Genomic DNA, 22,572 nt, shown 5'->3' with positions numbered 1-22,572 from the left:
TGTCGTTTCCGTCGGGCTCCGGCGCCGGTGAAGGGTACGGCGGCGGCGCCGGCCCGGGCCCCGGCGGACCGCCCTACGGTGGCGGGTAAGTACGCCACACGGAAGCCGCCAGACGGGAGCCGCCAGACCGGCACGTCTAACTGGCGGCAACTACCGCGAAGTGGCACATTACATTATCACGTGGTGCTACGTAAGTGTCATGCGAGCCAAACAACTAACCGTTCAACAAGCATGTGAATATCAAAGTTAAGCTTCAAAGATGCCGTCTAAAACCAATAAGTTGAAATCCGTTACGAGCAGTGATTTTGTTTTGCTGCTGTACGTAGTAAAAGCGGAAGGTGTTAAAATTATGAAAATTGTACGCGTTGCAATATGTTGAAATTTGGCATACGTTCACATAAAATTTCTCAGAAAACAGTGCTCTTTAGCTACGCCAGTCATTTTCTATTTTGGTGTATTTCCCACGTTACATAATGCTATATTTGTTATGCATCTATTTTTAGCTGCGAGAAAGAGCGCTCAAATATCTCGCAGTTTTCAAGTTCAATTTTGCGATGACCGTCGACGCCATGCGAGCCACACTAAATAATTCCTAGCACCATGTGGAAGGCGTTATTTTCGGGACCGGGCCGCAAACGGTGCTGCCTCGTACGTTATGCACGACGCAGGCGAACGTGGCCCCATGTGGGACGGAACTCAATCTCTTAACGTCACTTATTGGGTTAGAGGAATTTGCGTGCGCCTTGCTGGTTTCTGTTTCCAATAGCATAATTATTTTTCGATGACCTGGTAATGTGGTATGCAAAAGTAACCTGCATTCGCTGTATGGGTGGCATCGTTCGTTTTCCAACCCTTTTATGGCCTTAAACGTCCCCTCCAAGCACACAGCTGGCACCGAACGTGCCGACAAAATCACGGAGAGAGCAATTGTTTGGACCAGCATCACCCATCATCATCGTCTGGTGTGCTAGACTCGTCTGCCTGCACGTAACGTGTCGGCCAGTGAACTCTGGCAGTTGTCAGGTGTTACTGAGTCCTCGTTATCTGAGTTATTGAGCCCTAGTGACGCAATAACGCCTCACGGTGGCCGGAAAGTTAACTGGCTGCGGCGTTGTGTACATACTACTAACTCATCAGACGAGGTTTATAGTCCGATTATTTCATCTCCGATGTTAAGAGCGCAAAATGGTCCCAGCAGTCGCCGCGGGTGAAAACTACAGTAGTCAGTCATCATTGATATTAATGGATTCGTTCAACCCTTCCAACAAAATTAATGATGGACATCAAGCTAGAAAAAAAAAAGAAAACGTCAGGGGGATATGCGCTGAATGGTTATCTCTAGTGCTGCATCACCGTTCGTTCGTTCGTTGGTGGTTGGTTGGGTCGGGGTCGGTCGGGTCGGTCACCCTCCTGCCTGCCTTCTTGTAAGGAGTATTATGATTGCACTTGCTGCCATTTATCAAAAGCGCGCCTCGCAGCTGCAGTCAAAATGGTTTTGAACCACAAGACCCCCCGTTCCCCAGGCATGCCCCCTTCCTCGCGCCGCTCGTTGACGGTCTGGCCCGCCCCGGCTGCGCAGTTCATCAGCCGGCGGCGGCCGGCCGCTTGACCCGAGGCGTTGGCCCCGCTGCCTCCCGCGCGGGGCCCGCCTGCTCTGTGGCGGGCCGCCTGCTTACAGATGTTCGCTCGGTGCGGCGGGTATTTGCGATTCGATATGTTTGGGATAAACTTTTGATGGTGGCTAACAATAGGATGCCAGAAGAGTTGACCTCGTTTTCAGAGCTCCCAAACTTGCGGCCCTGAAAATTGAGAGTGGGCATTTTCGGCTCCCAGCAGTACTGTGCGTGAAAGTGAGATTAATGCGTTGAGTGTACCAACAAATAGTTATATCAGTTGAGCTTTCAAAATGTGTAGGATGCTCTGCAACATGGCCTGTAACGCAATATTTGCAGCGCTCGTCATTCATTTGCTGTCCTTTTCTGAGTTGTGCCTTGTTGCTTTGTTGCTGCTGAGGGCGAGACCGAATGCCAAGCGTTAGCGTGCCTTTATGGAAAGCGTCGGCGATTTGTTAGGGTCGGGAAATGCCTTTGGAATTACAGTTCCTGCTGCCCTCGGTGAAAAATGAAACAGGAATATTCGTAGCAGGCACGTTTTCTTAAAAGTCTAACAATTTTCGCGGCGTTGGCCTTATAACCAGTCACTGTTACCATGTTCACGAGATGCCTTCCTGGAAGCTTTGCCATACGCGAGAGCCGCGCCAGCGTCTCATCATTTATTCCGGTGCGCCGAGCAACTACACCCATGGGGCTAAGTGGACACGCAGCTGCGGCGTGTGATGGTCTAAATAACCGGTAAGTATTTTTGAGCCAAGTCAGGGAGTCAGTAGGGTCGCTGCAGGGAGTAGAGCCAATGGTTTTTCCTCAGGCAACCGGCCAACGGTACGAAGCCACTGACGTCCCCGTGGCCGATTGGATAGGTAGAGGATTGAGTACTGCTGGTTCGTAGCCCGCGGGCTCAAGTCACAAAGAACAGTCCGCTTGGTGAGACCACACCGGGTGCAAGCAGTTGCGCTAACATTACGCGGCCATATTTTTAGTGAACGGAAAATGACACAAGCGATGCACCACGTAATTACTGGTGTAACCAGTAATTCTTCAGAGCTATGCACTGGTGCATGCTTTGAGACATTCCTGTGACGGGGTTCTCCAGCACAGTCGACAGAAAAGTAGACGTCCGTCTGACGTGTCCTAGCAGGTGATCAGCACTGGGGACAGGTGTGAGGCTGATATTTCATGCAGGACAGCCCATGTATTTTCTGTCGTAGTTAGTCGAGGCTATTACCGGCTGAAGCTATCAATAGTAGCATTATCACATTGTCTGCGATCGACGCCTGACTTCTTGAGTCCCGCATCGGTCCAGCTTCAAAACAGTGGAAGATTGGAGCGGTGGCCAAGCACGGGTTTCGGAATGCCCGCAAGCCGGCGGCCGTGGGGGGATGGCTCATGAAGCGAAGACGCTGACACAGTTCTTGACTCGAGTCAACGTCCGGCGGGGTTCGCCGCCCAACAGCGCCAATATCTCGTTCCAGGAACCCCCCCAGGCAGTGGGAAGGGATCGAATAATTCACCAGTGCATCTCGGCGAGTCAGTGGGGCCTCAAATAGTAAACGATTCTGTGAAGTATGCAGTGGCATTGATCCAAGACTTCAGCGACCATTTGACCGGAGGCGAGGAGCCACTCGTGTAACTAATGCAAGGCGTAGAAAGCATTCACCAGCGCTGCTGGATGTAAGTCCACAACGGCCCGAACCCGATCGCAGTGCACGCGAGTAAGTCCAATTCAGAACTTCACGCTGCAGTACTAATCCGTTTAAAGGGAGTGTACCACATTTATATGGGGTTTTGAACTGAAATGCCGTTTTGAAGACATTTCCGTGCTGTTCACAATCCTGCCCTTAAGAGCTCAGTCCGTCTAGTTTCGTTTTGAAGACCTTTCCGTGCTGTTCACAGTCCTGCCCTTAAGAGCTCAGTCCGTCTAGTTTCAGAGCTACACGCCCGCGAAAATGGGCAAAGTTATATCGGGAGAGTATGCCAAAGCCACGTTGCAATTAATGACGTCATAAGGGCGTCACTCAAATGCTGCCGTTCCATAACCCATGCGGCGATCAAAGCTAAGAAAAACATAATTGTCGAGGCGTTCGTATCTGGTGTTCATGTGCACGATTTCCAACAGACAATTGTGCCGTCTAGAGCAGCCTTTTCCGCTTGAAAAGTGTACGAATACGTATAAGTGAGCCTGCTTCATCATACCTTCATCATATTGCTGCAATGTCATTTTGCCATGTCATATTGCCTCAAATATGAAACATTCTCTTCAGTACAAAGGCATCTAATAGGGCGGAACAACGTTTTTAAACTTCAAACAACTCCAGTAGGACCCTTGCCGTTCCACGGGCGTCGAACTCACGCTCCGGTCACTGAGAGAGTGCCGCGCGTGAAGGCTGGTGCGCAAACCTGTGACAAACGCTCGTTTCTGGCATTCATTAAACATGATAGTGGAATGCACATCAGGGCCGCCTAGCACGTGACGTAAGGAGGGTTGCTTATGTTTTCAAGGCTGATAAAGACGGTCAGGGCTGCAGCGTTTCTCGGGTATTTTACGACTGCTTGAGCGGAATGCAATCATCCCTCAAACTCTTTCCCTGCTACTTCCCTCTCCACACTCTGCTCTCGCTGCCCCGCACGCGGGTAACCGGCTTGTCAGGTGGCGTCCTCGCGCGGCACTGGCAAGGAACCAAGCGGCTCGGGCGACGGAGTGAGGGAAGCCGTCAGGTGCAGCATCCGCCTGGTGTTTCAGCGGAAGAGCCGTGCCCTGGCTCACGCCAGGGAGGTGCCTGGTCAGCCGTTCGTGGATCAGGGCACCGGCTCCCGCGAGCTCCTACTCGTCGGCTCTGCAGCGGCACGTCTGGCTCTGCGGCCCGCGTGTAGCGCGTCTGTAGGCCTGGCGGCACAGCAGGGCTGCAGACGCGCAGGGCTTCATGCCCGCTGTGCCGTCCCCTGGTTGGGGTCGGCTTTGCAGCGGAGCGGACGCACCGAAACCCTTGGCATGTGGAAATCTGTCCACCCAAAACCACAACTTGACCGCTGCCGGTCCTCCCAGTGAAGGCCTGGGGTTCCTCTCGTCGCTGCGATCTCCGGTCGGGAGATTGGCTCTCAAGATGTGTGGAGAGTAAAAGGCACCATTAGAGAGCCTGCGACATCGCAGCGGCTACCGCGGTACGTCGTCCCACGGTCAGCGAAGGATGGCAACGATGGGAACCCCGCTCCACTTCGTCTGAACACACACCAGCTCGAACAGACCACATCCAAGTTCGACAAACTGAGCAGCGAGTCTCGATATGCAGATGGCGGAATCGAAGTTAGGAATCGCGAAGGCAACGACATTAGGCAGGTGCTGAACGCCACGAACTGCCGCACATAGTTCGTGTTCAGGGGATGACTAGTGTACCAGTCGTCGCCGTACCTCGCCCACGCTTAAACCGTCCTGGGCGTCATCACTTAATAGGATCTGCGTGATGTGGGTGAGGATGAAATCGTGGGGCGCATGGCAAGGGAGCGCACCAACGCAAAGCGAATACTGAAGAGGCTGAATGGAGAACTAGTCCCAACCAACAGCGTCATTTGACGTTTAATCTGCCTGTGCTGCCCGAACGAGTGCGGGTTGGGTGGAGCCGCATCCGGTCCGCTGGGTCGTGCCACACCCGCTGCGCTGTTTCGAATGTCAGTCGCGGGGGGCACTTTTCGAACCGCGTTCGGAACGATCACAGATGTGGCAGATGTTCCGGAGGCGACGCGGAACGTCAGAATGTGTTTCAAGCGTGGTCAAACGTGCGGATTGTGGAGAGGGTCAACCGGCATGCGCACGCGCCTGCCGTGTAGTCTTGAAGGAAAATGAGATTACTATCAAGGTGGAAACGGGCGAGAGGCACCGAGATGACGAGAAAACTTACTGTGACGTGCGCCCTGCCCCCAACCGCCACGACGTTGCGTCTTAGCCGCGCAGGTCACTTTCTTCGAGTGTCGATAGCAGGGAGTCGCACAGTGGCCCCAGATGGGACACTTGGCACCATGACTGTTGGTGACCTGGTGTATGCTGTCGCACCTGGTGAAAGCACAAGGGTTATCCTCAAACCCCCGTCAGTGAGGTCAGTAAGAGTGCGGTCACGGCTTCGATGGTGTCGGTTGCCTCGGACCGGACTCCGGCGCCGGCCACTGAGCTGTTCAGCCCTCCTCCCTGTGCTCCCTGGCGGCAGGCTGTATCGACTGACGTGGGTACCACAACCACCGAGGGGCGGCTGTGCGGACGGAGCCGGCCGCGCGGCCGTTGGAGGACGGCTAGGCTCGTGTCCAGCCCGGCTGGGGCCTGCGTCGCGACCCTGCTACTTCCCTGTCCCGGCGGGCAACTGTTGGCGCCCAAGGGAGTCTGCGCCTTACGAAAGACAGCGGAGGACTCGGCCTTCGTGCGCTCCAGCTTCCGCGCCCTTAAAACGACCTCAGGGGAGGGGGTTACCGCCGGGACCTACGAGCCTCCTCCGTGCGCGGTCCGCACCCCGGTTGGAGGGGGTCACGGTCACCCCTCCCGGGCTTGGTTCCTGACCTGCGTCGCCCTCAAAGGGTGGAGGGCCCGAGACCTGACCTCGTGTCCGGCTGGGCTCTGCCGAAGTTGGGAGCCGTCAAGCGGACCGGCCAGGCGCGAGAATCCGTACCGGTCACCACACTTAGGACACGGCTGACGCACGCTGCTGACTTTCAGCCTCTCACCCCACATACATGCGCTCACAGCATGCCACTGAGGTTTTTTACAATGGAACATGCGTGGCTGGAAAGCGAGTATTTTGACCTCCACTTTCATCTTATGTTAAGCCAGTTGTGGCATGCGTATAGGATACCGAGTTTTCAACTGTCGCGTTCCTTAGCATTAAATGATATGCTACCTTTCGAAAGGATGTGAGGACCGCCACGTTTGCTCGCCGTAAGGGACGGCCGTAGTGAATCGCAGTATATGTACCGTGCTCACTGGTAATTCTAGCCACTGACCTTTAGGTTGTCATTGTCGATCCTGTTACACTGAAATTAATTATATGTTTGGCATACCTACATCCCGCTGAGGAAGTGTCGGACTCCGCATTGCAATCGAGTTTCGACCAGCTGCCGCGGCCGTTCGTGCTGCCGGGTAACATCGACTCCATAGATATTCTTATCGCTGTGGTCACGCAAGCCGCCGAGGCTTGCTCCTCAAACGCTCACTAAAGTTGAATGGCCTGTGCGTTCTAAACACCGGCCGTCTCACCCATGTGTCTCCTCCGTTCGGGTCTATCTCAGCGACAGATCTCGCTGTATGCTCCCCACTATTTTTTTTTTTTTGTCGGTTGTCTTGGCGCGTTAACCTTTTGATGTGATAGATTTATCACAATATAAATGAATTTTAGTTTCATTGCAATGTGGCTTGTGACGAACACCGCACACCCAGGCCAAAGACTTCCCTGTTGGAATTTGCGTGGAGCGGCCTGGCAGCGGTGCACGGAAGAACGCTTTTGTGATGCAGCCGACGGGGGGGGCGATAATGCGACTTCTGTTACCGAGCAAGTGACATTGCTTATTCGTGAGACGAGGAGGTCGTGCATTCCCACCACATCACGCTTGCCAGGCAGAATCCCTGTCCCTCGGAGGTCGAACAACTGCAAAGCAATCATTCGTAAATGAAAGCGTGCCGTCAAGTTTTGTTAGTGCTGTTAACCTTTCCTTAATGGAAGGATTGAACACCTTTCAAGGTTTTTACGTATTTTTCAGTGACAGTCTGATCGTCTTTAAAGGGAGTATGCCGCCTTTTTGTACCTTTCACTCGTTACATCTGACGCTTACGCTTGGATCAGCAGTACTAGTTTTCTCGAAATCCTTCGGCGTAGCTCAGATTCTCTCAGAAAGTAGCCACTCCTCCGGGAGAAAGCACACTGGATTCCCTGCTTACTTCTATGAAAATGATACAACTCGTTTGCTTTGCTTTTTCCAACGCGTGTGCTGTGTCATGTTTGCAACACACCAATTTGTCAAAATGTTTGTGTAATAAATCTTACGAAAGCTTAAGACACTATAGACAAAAGTCCATGCGAACATGAGGCCATCATCCCACGAATTCGACGAAACGTTATGCGATGGCGTTGATTTATTCCCTATGGCGTCCACCACAGTGACTCTTTTCGAGATGCACTTTGACTTTGGAAATGGGAGTATCACATGGTCCGCAGTGACGCACTCATTCAAACTTCAACCGATGCGATTTTTGGCAACAGGTTCCTGTTGCTCCCTGGGCCAATCACAAACGGTCCTCTATTTGCACCGGTAGAGGTGTCGCGCCGGTTGTCATGACGGTGGTGGTCGCGGCTGCAGGGAGAAAATGCAGTGATGTTACAAGGCGTTGACGGTAAAGTTTGGACTCGAAAATCATTAATTTTGTTGCCCTTTCGATGTCTTGATGTCGTTACATTGGCGCTACCCAGTGTTATTATTCGATGCCCTGGGGGTTCACGGGAATATGTGTCTGAAACGTTCCCGCAAAGATGCCCCCCCCCCCCTTTAAAACGGTCAGAATTTGCCAAACGCATCAAACGCGACGCCAAACGAGCTTCATGGAGAGGCTACATGGATGATGTAAACCGTTACACCCGCTCTGTGCAGTTGGGCAACGAATCATTGGTATTGCAGGTTGGAGCATTTCAGTCGCGGCCCCAATCCTGAAACTTGGGGGAGATAGGACATTGAACACCCAAGAATTGTCCAATAAAATAGACCTGGCGTTTGCATAGAAGCATCGACTTATATCCGTTATAAGTTAAGTCTTATGTCCGTTATAGCTAGGAATGATTGTATGTTCTCGTATTATGTAACACCAAACATAATAAGGTATTTAGCAATGAACATCAAAGAGCACTGCTTACGACAGCGATCTGTCCGTGTCTGAGTGGGCGGTGAGTTGCTGGGCTGTTGCCGAGCGGCGAAGCGGCGTTCTTCAAGAACGCGTGTTTAATGGAATTTTTTTGCGCTGATGATAAATGATATAGTTGAGTGTCTGCGATCCACCAAAATTCGATTCCTGGAAGTGGATGGCTCTCTGCTATCTGGTGTGCAGCGTCAAGGACGACGTCCCTGCCAGGGTGAGAAGCGGGTGACGTCAGATAGCCTCTGCAGCTGAGTGTCGTTAAGTCTCAATGACGCACAATACCGATGTCGCTGATCAGCTGGAAGAACTCTCCGGATATTGAACTCTCTGCCATCACGAAGGTCTTAGCTGCGGCCGGACTGGACGTAATATCCTCTTTTGGCAGGCGTTAGCACACAGGATAATGACTAAATTGGCTTGGCTTTCGCCGCGCACTGGCCTTCGGGGAAGCGGTTGTCTCTCCGATGCGACCATTTTAACTGTTGACTTTTATTCAGTGCTAGGACAGTGCGAATTGGTCACGTCAGCCCAAGTTACCCCTTTATTATAGGCGGTTAGGGTGGGCGATTTGGCCCCTGCCGTTTTTCGCTGGTTTCTCCGAAATGTTTCAGAGCAGGTCGTTGAAACTTCCGTCTTTTTCCAAAGATTTTTGCTCGTGTTATGCCATAGGTAAGGGTGCACGGCAAGGCTCCAGGGTCCGGTTTTGGGAGGGACTTCTAGTAAAATTTATGGATAGCTGATGTGGTGATCGGCACGGAATTATGCGCGCTGCCTTGCTTTTACAGGAGTTACTGCTGTTGAAACGTGAAACTAGTTAATCCAATGAAACAGTTGCACCATGGGTGTCTTCATTGCAATGCACCAAAAAAGCATGGGAGGGGCGATTCCAGGGCTGGAAAAAACGAAGTTTCCGCAATGTGAAGAGCTTTTGGGTCGTCAATGCCTCCATGTAAGGGACACTCTTCGGCGTCAGATGCAAAACTTTGTATTTCGTGCGAACATCTGCAAGATCTATTGTTATACACGGTGGCGAAGGCGTACTCAGGTGGAGCAAAGCGGTACAAAGTGGCGTAGTGGCCAATCTAGACCAGCATTACGGTCCTATGAACAGATAATGAAGGGGAATACATGCACGTGTAAAATGAGAGAAAGGAAAGCAGCAATTTGGGCGGGGAGTGCCTCCCGTGATGAAATTGAGGGAGCTGATATCATTTTAAACATTGGGCGCTGAAATGACACGTCACGTATCATCCTCCACCTCTGTGCGGTAAATATCCTCTTCTACGGCGACGGTGCATCAGAGGCGAGTCCGGGAGTGGTAGAAGAAGAGGGAAGGGTTTTTATTCCTGTATGCGGAGATCGTGGCCGCCAACAACTGTCAGTCAGCGGACAGCGGACGCCTCAGTAGACCACGCTTATATCACTTGTCCCTTCTTTCGTCCCTCTGAAGACTGGAGGTTCTTATGAATACGTTCATTCGTTTTTTATGCGCCGTGGATATTGGGCGGATATCAGCACTGTGCTGACAACTAATATTTACCGACGATGTGGCCATTGATTTGTATTGCCATGCCACCGCCTGTGACGTCTTTGGGGCTATACTTTTGATTCTTGTGACCAGTCGCGAAACAAAGTTGTATTGATGTTGAGCTGTGAGCATGCTGACTTGCTTTTGAAAACGTATTGGTTCTTCAGAGTATCAGGGGGGAATGGCTCAACAACTATGAGCGCCAAATGACCACAGCAGTCGGTGCGTCCAAAGACATCAATGAACGAAAGAAAAAACAACAGCGTTATGCTGCAAACACTGGTTTTCATGGCAGCACTCAACGTTGTTAGCTGCGCTTATGATCACGAGTGAAAAGCTTGAGCACGGTCAAGCAAAAATTACGCTTGGAAACCAGGACACACGAAACCAGAAAATGCTCCGAATGAGTGCAGACGCTACCGCCAAAAGGTGTTAAAAAAGATAGGTAATCCGAGCTCGCACATACGAACGCCCGATAAGTGGTTTTACGTTGAAGGCTGCACGAAACATTCACCTGCCTCGGTCACTCATGACGCGGCGCTCGTGCAATGTCACATTTCTATTTGTGTGCCTGTTGTCACTGGTTTCATGTGTTCATTGTTCTGTGGCGGCCGCAGGTACCCGGACGTGGATGGGCCGACCCAGCCTCCTATGATGACGTTCAAGGCGTTCCTGGCGTCTCAGGACGACATGATCACGGACGACGAGGCCATCAAGAAGTACACAGAGTACAAACTCGACTTCCGCCGACAGCAGCTGAATGAGTTCTTCCTGGCGCACAAGGAGGAGGAATGGTGAGTGTCCACCGTTCGCTGGTGAGCAGGAGCCGCGCCTGCCCCCGTCTCTGGCGGCGGTGACATGCGGACGGGACCGGGAGTTGGCCCGTGTCGGGGTAGGAGCGAGGGCTGTGCCGTTTCCCGTCCCGCTGGGAGGTCGGAGATGCGGCGCGCGGCCTGAGAGGACAAGCGAGAGGACAAAGAGGGAGGACAAGGCCCGGCGCGGCGTGCGGTCGGCAGTGGTGAAAGTGGTGCAGTGCGGCGGCTGATGACTCGGTGACGCGCGGCGGTGACGATGCGGTGCTGCTGGTGACGCTGGTCAGTGGTGAACAGGGCGGTGCAGTGCAGTGACGGCGAGTGGCGACAAGTGAAGTGACGAAGGTGGGTGGCCGCCCTCTCCTCCCGCTTCAGCGCCCTCCCTTCCCCTCCGCCTTCCACCGTACTGGTGCCCCCCGTCACGTTAAATATCACATTACGGGGCCTTTTCACGTCTTTCTGGATGTTTTTCTTCTTCTTCTTTTTTGAAGTTCTCACCAGACATGCGCGTATTTGCCCGATCGGGCTGAACATCAGTGGCGGTGGGTGTTGGCTGAGGCCTCTGCCGTGTGGGCGCAGACCGCCGGGTCCTCTCCTGGCGGTGGCCGGTGCTGAGGGCGGCGGCAGCGGTGCCAGTGTTCCCGCGCGGCGCTGGCCAGCCCCGGCCGGTCCGACCGACCTCGGCGGTGCCGCTGACGGCCGAGTCCGACGGGCCGAGTGTGCCCCGCGGCCGGCGCCGCGGACCGGCCGGGGCTGCCGCCGCCTGACTAACTCCCGTCTGCCTTCACAGAGCAGCGCTTGCGTCTCGGCCAGCAACAGGCCAGAAGACGGGCCGCGTCGGCCAGCCCGCCACGCTGTGACTGTGACCGATGCGCCCCGACCGCGCGAGATAGCTAGGGCACTGCGCGCAATGCAGTTAGATGCGGCGACGAGTCGTAGGCTAGTTAGGGGGTCCACCGTGGCCCGCGGCGCGCGCTCGCGTGCTCGTCTGCCGGCGGCGGCTGTGCACGGACCAGGTGAGGAGAGGTGGCGGTGCGGGTCGCAACCGTTTTGTGCTGGCTCATGGGTCGGTGTTGCACCGCCTTTGGCTCGGGACGTTTGTGTGTGCGTGTACCACTCGGGTGTGCGTGCGTGTCGGGCCGCGATTCATGATTCGCAGGGAAGCATCACTGACTGGCATCCAGCTTTGCCTTTGCCAACTCATTTATCGGCTTTGTGTTAGCTGGGTTGTCATCGTGTTCCTGCCCTGCAAGCGTGGTAAAAGCGGCTGGAAGGCAATGTTTTGTGGGCCATTAAAAATAACATAGGCATTGCCGTCCGTGTTCAGGATGGATCAATGCGCTGAAAATACAGTTTTTTAGAATGAACCTCTAAATTTAAATTGTGTAATGTAACACCCGGACAAAGAAAGGTTTGTTTTTGTAGATATCTTATGTCACTAGATGGGCAACACCCATGTTGAATTACAAGCAGATGTGTGTAATCGAAGGAGGGACACCAGCTGTAAAATAACATTTTGCCTCGCAGGCAAAATGGACAAATTAAGGCACACCGAGCGAATTATGGGCAACCCAGGCAGATAGCTAGGCAAATTTATTCGCAGTTTTACCCCGACTAATTTTATTTTGCGTCTAAGTCACAGAATCGTCAATCTTTGCGTCCAAATCTTTATCACATTCCTGTACGGTGACTGTAAGGGTGGCTTAGGTGTCATCATTCCAATCATTTTAGTATTTCTTTGGTTAGAATCCCTTTACAACTTGCAAGAAACCGAATGATTTGCATGCGAAATCAAGCACGCGTCGCGTGGCGCAAATCCGTGCATCACCCGAAATCTCATCCTTTTAGCCACGTTTTCGCTTCCGATCTAATGATAGATATTTATGATTTTTTCATGCAATGCCATTGATATTTTGCTGAGGTGTGTGCATCTGGCTAATAATGAGTGTATTACACGAAACGAAACTCTTGATAGGCACTTTTCTTCAGTCCACGGCTTTGGTTCGCCCAAATTCTAGGCCAATACAAGGCCTGGCAGTCAGCCGAGTGGACTGGTTGGATGCTGGCTGCGCCATTGATGTTCACGTCGGGCTATGTGGGGCAAAGCGTACTTTGCGGATCATTAAATTCAAGGAGCATTCATCGTGGTTCATGTCAAGGTATGTAAGCTCTGTTCGTGCTGTACGCCTATGAAGATGGACGCTGCCAAGACAGTGGAGATTGCTTTGTCGCCTCTGCGTCAGGCATGTCACCGGCTGTTTTTTTTTAAACTTTGCTATGTTTCGATAGGGAGAAATGGGGTGTAGTACATCCTCTTAAAGGCATGATCTAATTTTAGCCAGCCAACCGCAATTTTATCAAAACATACGTCTGCAGAGATGTTTCTAAAACTGCAAAAAATTGCCGAAAATCGCTGATAAAATTGCGCCGTTAGAAAATGAAAGCTGATATCTTTACGGAAACCTGTATAATCTCGTTCCGTAATCCTTCGTGAAAACGGCACATGTCTCACTTCACATAATTGTCTTGATGGATAGTGCGACCTGAAATCAGTTCATACGTACTGTTAGCACGTGACGCCATCATGACGCGTGTACGTCTTATGAAGTAGTTTGTCAGTCTCCTTTTCCAAATCTGGTCTGGATTTTCAAAATTGGCATTCCTCTAGGGACTATGAGCTAACTAAATTTGTGTTGCATATTTTGGCGCCTCGCACGGGATCAGGTATGGTTTTCTGTGCAGCGAGCAAGCCATCTTCAGTTTTTACTCGAGCACCCTGATATATATATATATATATATATATATATATATATATAATATATATGTATTATATATATACATATATATATATATATGTATGGTATATATGTATTATATATGTGTACATATATGCACGTACATATCACACGTTACCTTTTTATTTCATAAAATGGAACCAAACGCACGTCGCGCCCATTTCATGGAGCGCCAGCGACCGCATTGGCATATTAGCACCCATGGGTATCAGCCCAACTGGGATTCGAATCCCCCCACCCCCCACGTGGGGTCCGACACGCTCACCACTCGGCCATTGAAACAAAACTAATGACGTCACCGCTCTTGACGTGCGTTTGACATGCGCGTCAAAACAGTCCGTGTCAAGCGAGGCATTGCAATGAAAAACCGTCACAAACCAAGAAAACTGTTAAGTACGTGTTTTGTGCATCCTAGGCGGTCTCATCGAACAGACTTGGGCCCAAAAAATACTTTAACACGCCCTGTTACCTGTCGTAAATGACAGTTGTGGTGTCTAAAGCTTACAATACACAGTGCAATGCAATTTGTATCAGAAAAAAGACACCCTTTGTGCAAAAATCATTCGTGCATGCCAGCTTGCGTGGGTTTGGACTGCGTTCGGAGCGTGCATGCGATTGTGAGCTTCCGTGGGGTATTTCCGCAGAACATTCAAAACCACTCTCATTAAACGGAATTCAACACGAACACAACATTTGCATCATCAGCAAATCAATGAATGGTGTCAAGCATTGGCGGTGGATCAAAAGTTAGTTACTACTGACTGAATGCCGTGCTTGAAGTAATCACAATATATGAATACCCGGGAGATCAGTCGCGTCACTGCCAAATGGAATGAAACAAACACTAGGAACACGTATTCTCTAGTCGCGGCCGAATGCAACCTTTTTACTTTTCAATTTGTACACAATTCTTCGGGCGAATGCTCCACTGATATTTCATTAGATGTCTTGGAATCATCATGTTTTTTTTTTGGCAGGCGCAAACGATAAATGCGTGGAAACATTTATCAAAGTGACAAACAAACAAAGTGACAAACAAAGCAGTGACATCAAATATTTACAAATAAGCCAGAGGGTCCTTTGTACAGCATGTGCCACTTTAATAGCAGCGAATATAGTCGCAGATTTTTGAGCAGAGGTTTTATTTTTACAGCGTTCTAGTCGAATGGCGACTGTCCGACGCTTCCCCGCCGACGTGACCGCGCCCGGCTGCAGTCGAGGTCGCACAAATTATCGAAATGCATTCAGCTGCTTGTTTTTTTTCTCGCGAATGCGTTCAAGAAATGTTGCTTTATTGATGTGCCTTTTTGCTGTAGTGTTGACTAGGTGGTATGCTAAAAGTCATGAACGATTTGCCGCGAGGCCTTTTCGCCAGCGTGTCAAGTTGACGAAATGTGAATAAGTTAAACTGCATACTTACCAAATACCAAGTTGCTGAAATGTTTTTTAGTGAAATGCTAGTTATTCGAAGTGGTCGTCAGTTGAATTCTCATTAGCCGACAAACTCATCGGTCAAAGATGATTATGATTAGCTGAACGTTCTTCAGTCTTGTGCTTCGCGCATCGAAAGGTAAATGGGCTGTAAACAAAGGCCCTGCAGTCTTCGCCTTGTGGGTGCTTTTAAGAGGAACTCTTCGAGGGTAGGCCTGAGCAGGCCCTTTACTGTTTCGAAAACTAGCAAGCTAGAGTCGCAGCAGAAATGGCTCTGGAAAGCACTTGTCAAACTTTGTCATAGGGTGTGACCGAGCAACGGCGAAGGTGACTGGAATGGCTAAATTGGGTTCACACTACTGTGACCGCAAGAGCATTTATCGGATAGCTCTGGTGAACATCGACAGATGTTACCTGTAACGTGTCATATGAGGCCAGAGAGGTGGAGGCTATTCTTCCGTGGATACATGCGGCTTTATAAAAAAAACTGAACAAGTCAAACAAAATCAAATGGCTGCATGTCCTTAGGAATATTGGTTACGCCTCACCAGCAATGCTCCCAGTGTGTAATGTAATTCGCGGACGTTGTACGGCCGTTACCGTATCAGGTAGTTTGCGTTCGTCGATTCACATTTCTTCAAAATGAATTCAGCCAAATGACCAATTTGGAGAGTTCGCGTTCGTCAAATTGCCTCTTGTCAAACTTACATTTCGACTGAGGGCATTTGTTTGATTAACCATTCCGTGATTTCCATTCGTTTGATCGCCATTCGCCTAAATCCCGTTTTGGTGTAATGACATTTGGGTACTTCATTACATTTGACAGTAAGGTTTCGGATTACCATTTGCGACGATTTGTTATGTAAAAATATAGCGATATGCTTTCCACCTTCTAACGTTCGCCTTTTCAGATAGCTGGAAAAGCTTGGGGGTTTTCACAGTCAGTGCAATAGTATTTATTCAAGCGCCATGCAGCAGTGGGTGGGCTGGTGGCCGCCACCTAGAGCGCGGCGCACGCTGTCGCTACTCGCCTGCCGGCCGGCCACCGTGCGCTAATGCCGCTGTTCTTTGACGGACAGGTTTAAGGCCAAGTACCACCCAGAGGAGTGCGTCAAGCGGCAGGACGAGCAAGTGAGCAACCTGAAGGTGAGTGCTCCCTTACCACCAAGTACTAATGCACTGCACCGGTAATGATTTACACTTTGCCGTGCATTGCTAACGTAACACGCTGGTTAAAGAATCGTGATCGTTCTTTCAGTTGTCTGAGTTTGCGGAATACTGCGCTCATTTTCAGCAATTAGATTATCTCGCAGCGCAGCTTTGTACAAATGTAATGGGCATGTAGGGCATGCCGTTCCTTGGAACAGCGGTATTTAGTCGTCTGTTATGTTGATGTGGTGTTCACCAATATAATGTGGAGGCATATCTGTCTGCCGGAGCACTGTCATACACATTGTTATGTGCATGTTTAAAAGTAGAGGGATGTTTTTGTTTAAAAAAGCCCCCCACCCGCGGCGCGGGGGCGCCTCTGCCGTCGGCGGGGTCGCCGACCGAGGCGCGTGGAGGTCCCGACTGACGCCGCGCTCCGCCGGCGGTCCTCAGCGGCGCGTGGACGTGTTCACCGAGCTTCTCAGCACGGCCGGCCAGGTGCGGCTGGACGGCGACCAGGCGGACGCGCTGCTCCGCTTCCTCGACTCGGTCGTCATCAAGCTGGAGGGTGGCTCCGACTTTGACCTCACCGTGCTCGACCTTCCCGACGACGAGCCGGCTGAGCGGCGCGACGCCAAGCCGTTCGTCCTCGCTGACCAGTGAGTGGTGTCAGATCTGACCTCGCCTCCGCCGTCCGGGCTCGGTGCACTCCTCGCGGGCAAATAGCGTGGGCGGCGCGCGCGCCGGCGGCTGTCCCGGACGGCCGGATGTGGGCACAGCTCGGAGACCGCCGCGTTGGCGGGCAGTAGGTGTAAGTATTTGTCAGAACGGCGGCCTGTCCAGCCGTTACCCACTGTCTGAGCGCGCGGATAGGTTATTTCAGACATGTGGCGGACGCTGAATCCTCCTCGTCATTAAAACGTTTCGGAAAACATCCAACAAGAAATTGTCTACAATGTCACAGATGTAGTTTTGGGGGCTCCGTCTCAAGGCGTTTTGGGGAACATCGATTCTTGTGTTCCTGCACATTTGGGCAGAAAAGCGTATATACAGTGTAAGATTACAACGCACATATATAGATTCTGACGCAATAACGGAAGTGCACGTTATCAAGCTGTAAGCTGGCACGAATGGCTTCGATTTCTTCCTTGAGTTGAGGAGGGGGGGGGGGGGGGGGAGACAGATGGATAGTACCCATTGCTGGCATTACTATATTGCTGCAAGCATTGCTGGCAACCCACCTTAGAATATGTGCACAAGTAAAACTCGGTATAGGAGCAGGACGCATTGAGCATGGGAGCAGCCAGCCTGGTGTAGATACGGGAACAATGAGACCGGGTGAATAGTCCCAATCCTTTCAATCACTGAAAATGGTTTCAGTATGTACTTGATCTTGATGAACTTATGAACTTAATCGTATGTTTCACGGTTCCATACCCCTCAAACTACCTGCTGCACCAGCCAAGCTGAGCATCTCTTTTCCAATAACTCTAATTTTCTAAGGCGCGCGTGTACATGGCACAACTGTCGTGACTCAGACCTCTCCTGATGATCGGGCGTCGTTGTGACATCCAAGGCACGTGTGACACGACATGGCGCTATAGTATAATTTAGCTTCATACGCATCATGGTGTACGTGGTTTTATGGGCGCATTTTTACAGAACTTGTTAGCTGATCGAGTTTTTTGAGCTAACGGGGACAGTTTCATATCCGAAAGATACCGTCAAGTTCACGGTCCGTTGGTCAGGCTCTGCTTATGGATGGTTTGACACGGTTGGGCTCACGATTACACGATTTTGACACGTCTGGACACGACTACATCCAGTGTTCCGTCACTGGAGTGGCAGTTTCAGTTGGCCGTGGCCCAACCTGAAAGATGGAGCATAGCTACTGGGTTTGAGTTCTTCGGATCAAGGACCGTTGTGATGCATTTTTGTCGTCGTAGACATTGTCTAGATGTCCCTTCGAGTGCATCGCTAGGAACGGTTGCAATTCTTGTGCTATCCTCACCATCGGCTCACCTATAGAACTTAGCGGAAAGTGCTGCGTGGTAAGTGTTTCAAGACATTACACATTTTAAAACGTGCTGGCACGTGCGTCTTATGGAGCAGATAGTAACACGCTACTGCTGTATCGTTCTCTCGTTCGTTCCACACTTGACTATGCCCGTTTTTTATGACAATGCTGGCGAACGTTACACACACACCTTAAACGCTCTCCACAATGTTGCACTTCGCATTGGCACGGGTGCTTTTCGGATGTTGCTGACTTTGAGCCCTAATGCAGAAGCCCACGAGCCACCGCTTTCTGCGGGACTTGAGCTGTTAGGCATGTGCTTTGCATACAAGTTACGCCAATGCTATGTGCATCCCGCATATGATGCGGTGTTCTCAAGACGGCGGGTGGTATTGTTCTGAGGCGAGTCTGTGTAGCGTGCCGGCCGCTTTTGTGTTGGGATTGGGAGTCTGTTCTATGCAAGCGGTATGCGACTGCGTAGTATGATGTTAGTGCAACATTTGCCAGCCGCCGTGGCATCTAGCCCCGCCAATAAGTGACACGCCGCTGTCTGAACTGAAGAAAGGTCATGTCCGCCCAGACGTGTTTCGGTCGAGAACTTCAGAGCAGTTGGCATGTTATGACAGGTATACGTTTACATACACGGGTGAATCGACTGACGGTGTCGGGTGGGCGCTCGTGAGTGACTGGCATTCGGTCCTTCACGTTGCCCGCACGTCCGTCTGTTTTTATGGTCCAGTTAATTGTTTTCTCGAAAGCGCTGTTTTATTGGAACACGGGATGAGGATTAACTCCTCATTATGTAGGCTCATTGAGCAGGGTCTCAACTCTGAAACGTTTTAACCCCGCTTGTCCCGTTAAACAAAATTTGGGTTTGCCTGACTGTGCGTGACAGGGTGGTGAAAAGGGTCGTGCTTTTAAGGACCTCGAAGTCACGCAGGCATGCCCGGGAAATGAGCTCGCGGATGCTGCTAAACGGGGACGGGGGCACAGACTCCGGGCACCCGTGCCACTCCTCTCCCTGTTAAATATGTTCACGCACACTTCGAAACTTTCGCACGGTGGAAGTGGCAGCACAAGTGAAACGCATGATTTAACATCAAGCCCTGGGCGATGCAACCGCATGTAGGCTAGTGGCCCTCGCGCTTTCGCAAATCAAGGCGCGCAAAAATTCCACAGTGCGGTCTCCGCACGATCACGCATGGAGCGCACAGTTACCCGCTGTCTGGCGGAGCCAGGCCAAACTGCTCACGCTATGGTGAACCTCTTAACGTACTTCACGTCATTCAGTCAAGCGATGAGATGTCACTTTCGTGATGAGCTTTGGCATTATCTCGGACGACGCGATTCATAGGGCGGGTAACAGAGGGTTGCCGTCATGAGTTTAGCGATGATTGGTGCGTGATTGAGGTAGGCAAGCTTTTGGAATTCCTTAAGGCGATAGGATTCTCTGCAATATGCACTCGACGCTAATTACGCAACACGTCAGTATGGGCGCAAAGTGCCTTATACGCGTCCTTATCGCACGATGTAATAGCTCAACCAGATGCCCCGTGATTTTTCCACATGCGCTGGATGGAATTCCGTCTAGATTTAGATTGTATAGTTTAGGTGCTGGATATAGTTGTCCTCTGTCGCATGTTATTTTCGGTACTCGACTTTATTGAAAAGTGGACGTAAAAGTGTAGCTTGAAATATTCTGTTTGTGGAAAAATGGCAGAGAATGATTCTGATGAATTTGGTTTTGAGATGATTCAGCTTCTTTTTGCCAGTGACTTAACGCATAATTTTGCAGTGCTTAAACTATTTGCGTCTAATTCTCGAATTTCAGGAGTTACAGGTAAGGGACCTGTACTGACGGCTGACATTTCAGCATATTGTCTCGCACTCATTTGCATGCATATTACGTAGGTGTGTACGAAAAAATGATGGACTGAACTTGTATCTGCTCGTCCGACACCTGACGAGGGCTTCATATGTTGCATACGTCACACACGTTGATACGACTCTTCCAGAACCTACGTGGCTGGCATTGCGCCTGTTGATATGAATGATAGTAAAATGTAGGCGTGAAATAGCCGGCAACGGCTACAAAGTGACAGAGACGATGTTTGAAAAGTACATAGTCAGATTAGAGAACCGGAGACGGCGTCTCGGTTGTTTGGGGAAAGGCGCTTGCTTTAATCGCGTCAGCCACGCAGAAAGCACGTCTAGGATAGGATAACACATTCCTCTTTCAACGTCCAGTAAGCCGTTAGGTAGGATGCATGTGTCAAGCGCAGAAGGCAAGGAATGATGAATGGTTGTGTTCCTTTGGTGTGGCGTCTGGTTTCCCCTGTTGTCCCAGCTCACGTGTTTATTTGCGCGACCAAAGCCGCGCCACCTCGGGTGAGCTTCTTAAGCAGCCCCCATGTGTCGTTTCCCTTTGATGTTTTTCCGTTTGATACCGCATATCCGTCTCTCGCGCTATCTGGAAAGAGGTGTCTCTTATGAGGTTGAGTCTAACCCGGGTGGCCAAATGGCCTCCGTTATGGAATCCAGGCGCGTCTTTCGAGAACAATAACTCACATGAAAGCAGATAGGGCGGGTTTGCAGCATGCTGATGTCTGGCAGTGTGGGAGCTTTGATCCGGCGTATCAGCAACGCAGCGAGATTGAGTGAGGCGCGCTGTGGCAGCGGGTCCAAAGCATATACTCAGCCCCGTAGAGCCAATGCCCGGAGGACGGCGCACAAACGGCCGGAGATGGCGTCGGAATTTGGACAGTCGGACCAACCAAAAGTGCATACCGCGTTACCGTCGGATGCGTCGGATACCATCGAGTTGATGATGTGTGCTGTTGGACTAGTGAAGCATCGGTCGTCTTAGGCTCAGAAAGTGCCGATCCCCTCCCCCCTCCCGCCGCAGTCAGGCTGAGCCCGTCCGTCGTCAGGTTATCAGGTTTTCACCACATCCACCTTAGGGGCGCAGGTCTGCCCAGCCCTCCGTCAGACCGCCACAAGCCATTTTTGGAACGCGCATCATCTGCGTGTCTTATCTTCGCACACATCCGCCGGGGCGTCGCATCTTCCCAGCTCTTCGCCGGGTGCCAGGTGGACGCGCGGCGCTCCGTCCGGGCGCCGGGTCGTTAGAGCCGGTCATCAGCGCCCGAGCGGCACACTTCGGCGGCCGGGCCGGTTTGCGCCCATCAGGCGGCGGCGCTCCCGACCGCCGCCGCCTGATCGCCGCGCGCCGCTCCCGGTGGCCGGCCGTCGTCCGCGCCGGCCCATATTGGATCGGCGCCCATTGGCTTTTATTATGGTCCGTGGCGGCACGTACGCTGTCGGCCCGCCGGCCACGTCCGCCTCGGCGGCGAGCGGAACGGCCGCCGTCGGGGTACGACGCCACACGGCTCCTGCCACGCGCAGGCCGGGTCTCCACTGCACCTGACAGTGGTACAGTGAGGGCCCATTTTACCCGGCAGAGCCGGTTGGTGTCCGATTGTACCTGTCAGGGGCTGGGGGTGGGGTCCCACTGTACCTGTCAGGGGTAGAGTGATGTCACACTGCCTGACAGGAGCACGAAGGTCCCGCTGTACTTGGACAGTAGGGTCAGGGTGGCGCGCCGTGGCACCTGCCGGGGTCAGGGAGGTGACTGCTGCGCTTGGTGCGGTCGGGCTGGTGTCTCGCCGTGCCTGCCGGGGTCAGGGAGGCGTCCCGTCGCACCTGCCGGGGTCAGGGAGTTGACCGCTGCGCTTGGTGCGGTTGGGCTGGTGTCTCGCCGTGCCTAGCGGCTTTGTGTGGCGATATTCAATAACACCAGAGCCCAATAGGTTCCGTAAACTGCATTGTGTTGGTTAACGATTTGAAAACATATTGGCCATTCAATACTCGTTAGAGACGCTCCCGTGCCGGGGCGCCATCAAGGAACTGTAACCGGGCGCCGATAGGTCCGCTGAATGCTCCTTTGAAGACCGTTTCGCGGTCTTCGAGCAGGCGCACGTGGTTGGGACAAGTCGTCGTGTCACTGTTTTGTCATTACGCTGAGACGGCTGGAGTTTGCCGATTGTTGTTAAACTTGGCGCCACGTGTCCTTGGGTTACGGCATTCTTAGCTGGAAGATGGCATCCTTTGAGAAGCAATGTTGGCGTGGCACCGTCCCAGCATTTGGGCTTCGAATTATAAGAAAAAGGGGACGCTTATTCCCAAAACTTGCTGTCTCCCCTTCCTAATTGCAAGTATAATGTGTGTCAAGCGTACACTTCCCGTGATGATGCACTTAGCTGATTTCGTCGGTTTTTACGTTTGATGCCTTATTTCCGCACCGAGGGCATGTAACGACACGGGACCGGCATGCCGCGATGAGGA

General features: G+C 51.8%; 1 protein-coding gene and 1 pseudogene across 1 annotated transcript in view; both read left to right on the top strand.

Annotated features, from left to right (window-relative positions):
• The window catches only part of LOC119102478 (translocating chain-associated membrane protein 1-like), a 10,625-nt pseudogene extending 6,138 nt beyond the window's left edge, over nt 1-4,487 (top strand).
• Nucleotides 39-22,572, top strand: part of LOC119102534 (serrate RNA effector molecule homolog) — a 57,789-nt gene continuing 35,255 nt past the window's right edge. The window contains 4 exon segments of the mRNA XM_037225918.1: nt 39-85; nt 10,642-10,818; nt 16,142-16,208; nt 16,665-16,870. Coding sequence (XP_037081813.1) covers nt 10,676-10,818; nt 16,142-16,208; nt 16,665-16,870 — 416 coding nt within the window. The 5' untranslated portion in view covers nt 39-85; nt 10,642-10,675.

The sequence above is a fragment of the Pollicipes pollicipes genome, unplaced genomic scaffold, assembly GCF_011947565.3.
Source record: "Pollicipes pollicipes isolate AB1234 unplaced genomic scaffold, Ppol_2.1 Scaffold_5724;HRSCAF=6776_pilon_pilon_pilon, whole genome shotgun sequence".
In the NCBI taxonomy this organism is placed as follows: domain Eukaryota; kingdom Metazoa; phylum Arthropoda; class Thecostraca; order Pollicipedomorpha; family Pollicipedidae; genus Pollicipes; species Pollicipes pollicipes.
This window is presented reverse-complemented; position numbering and strand designations above follow the sequence as displayed.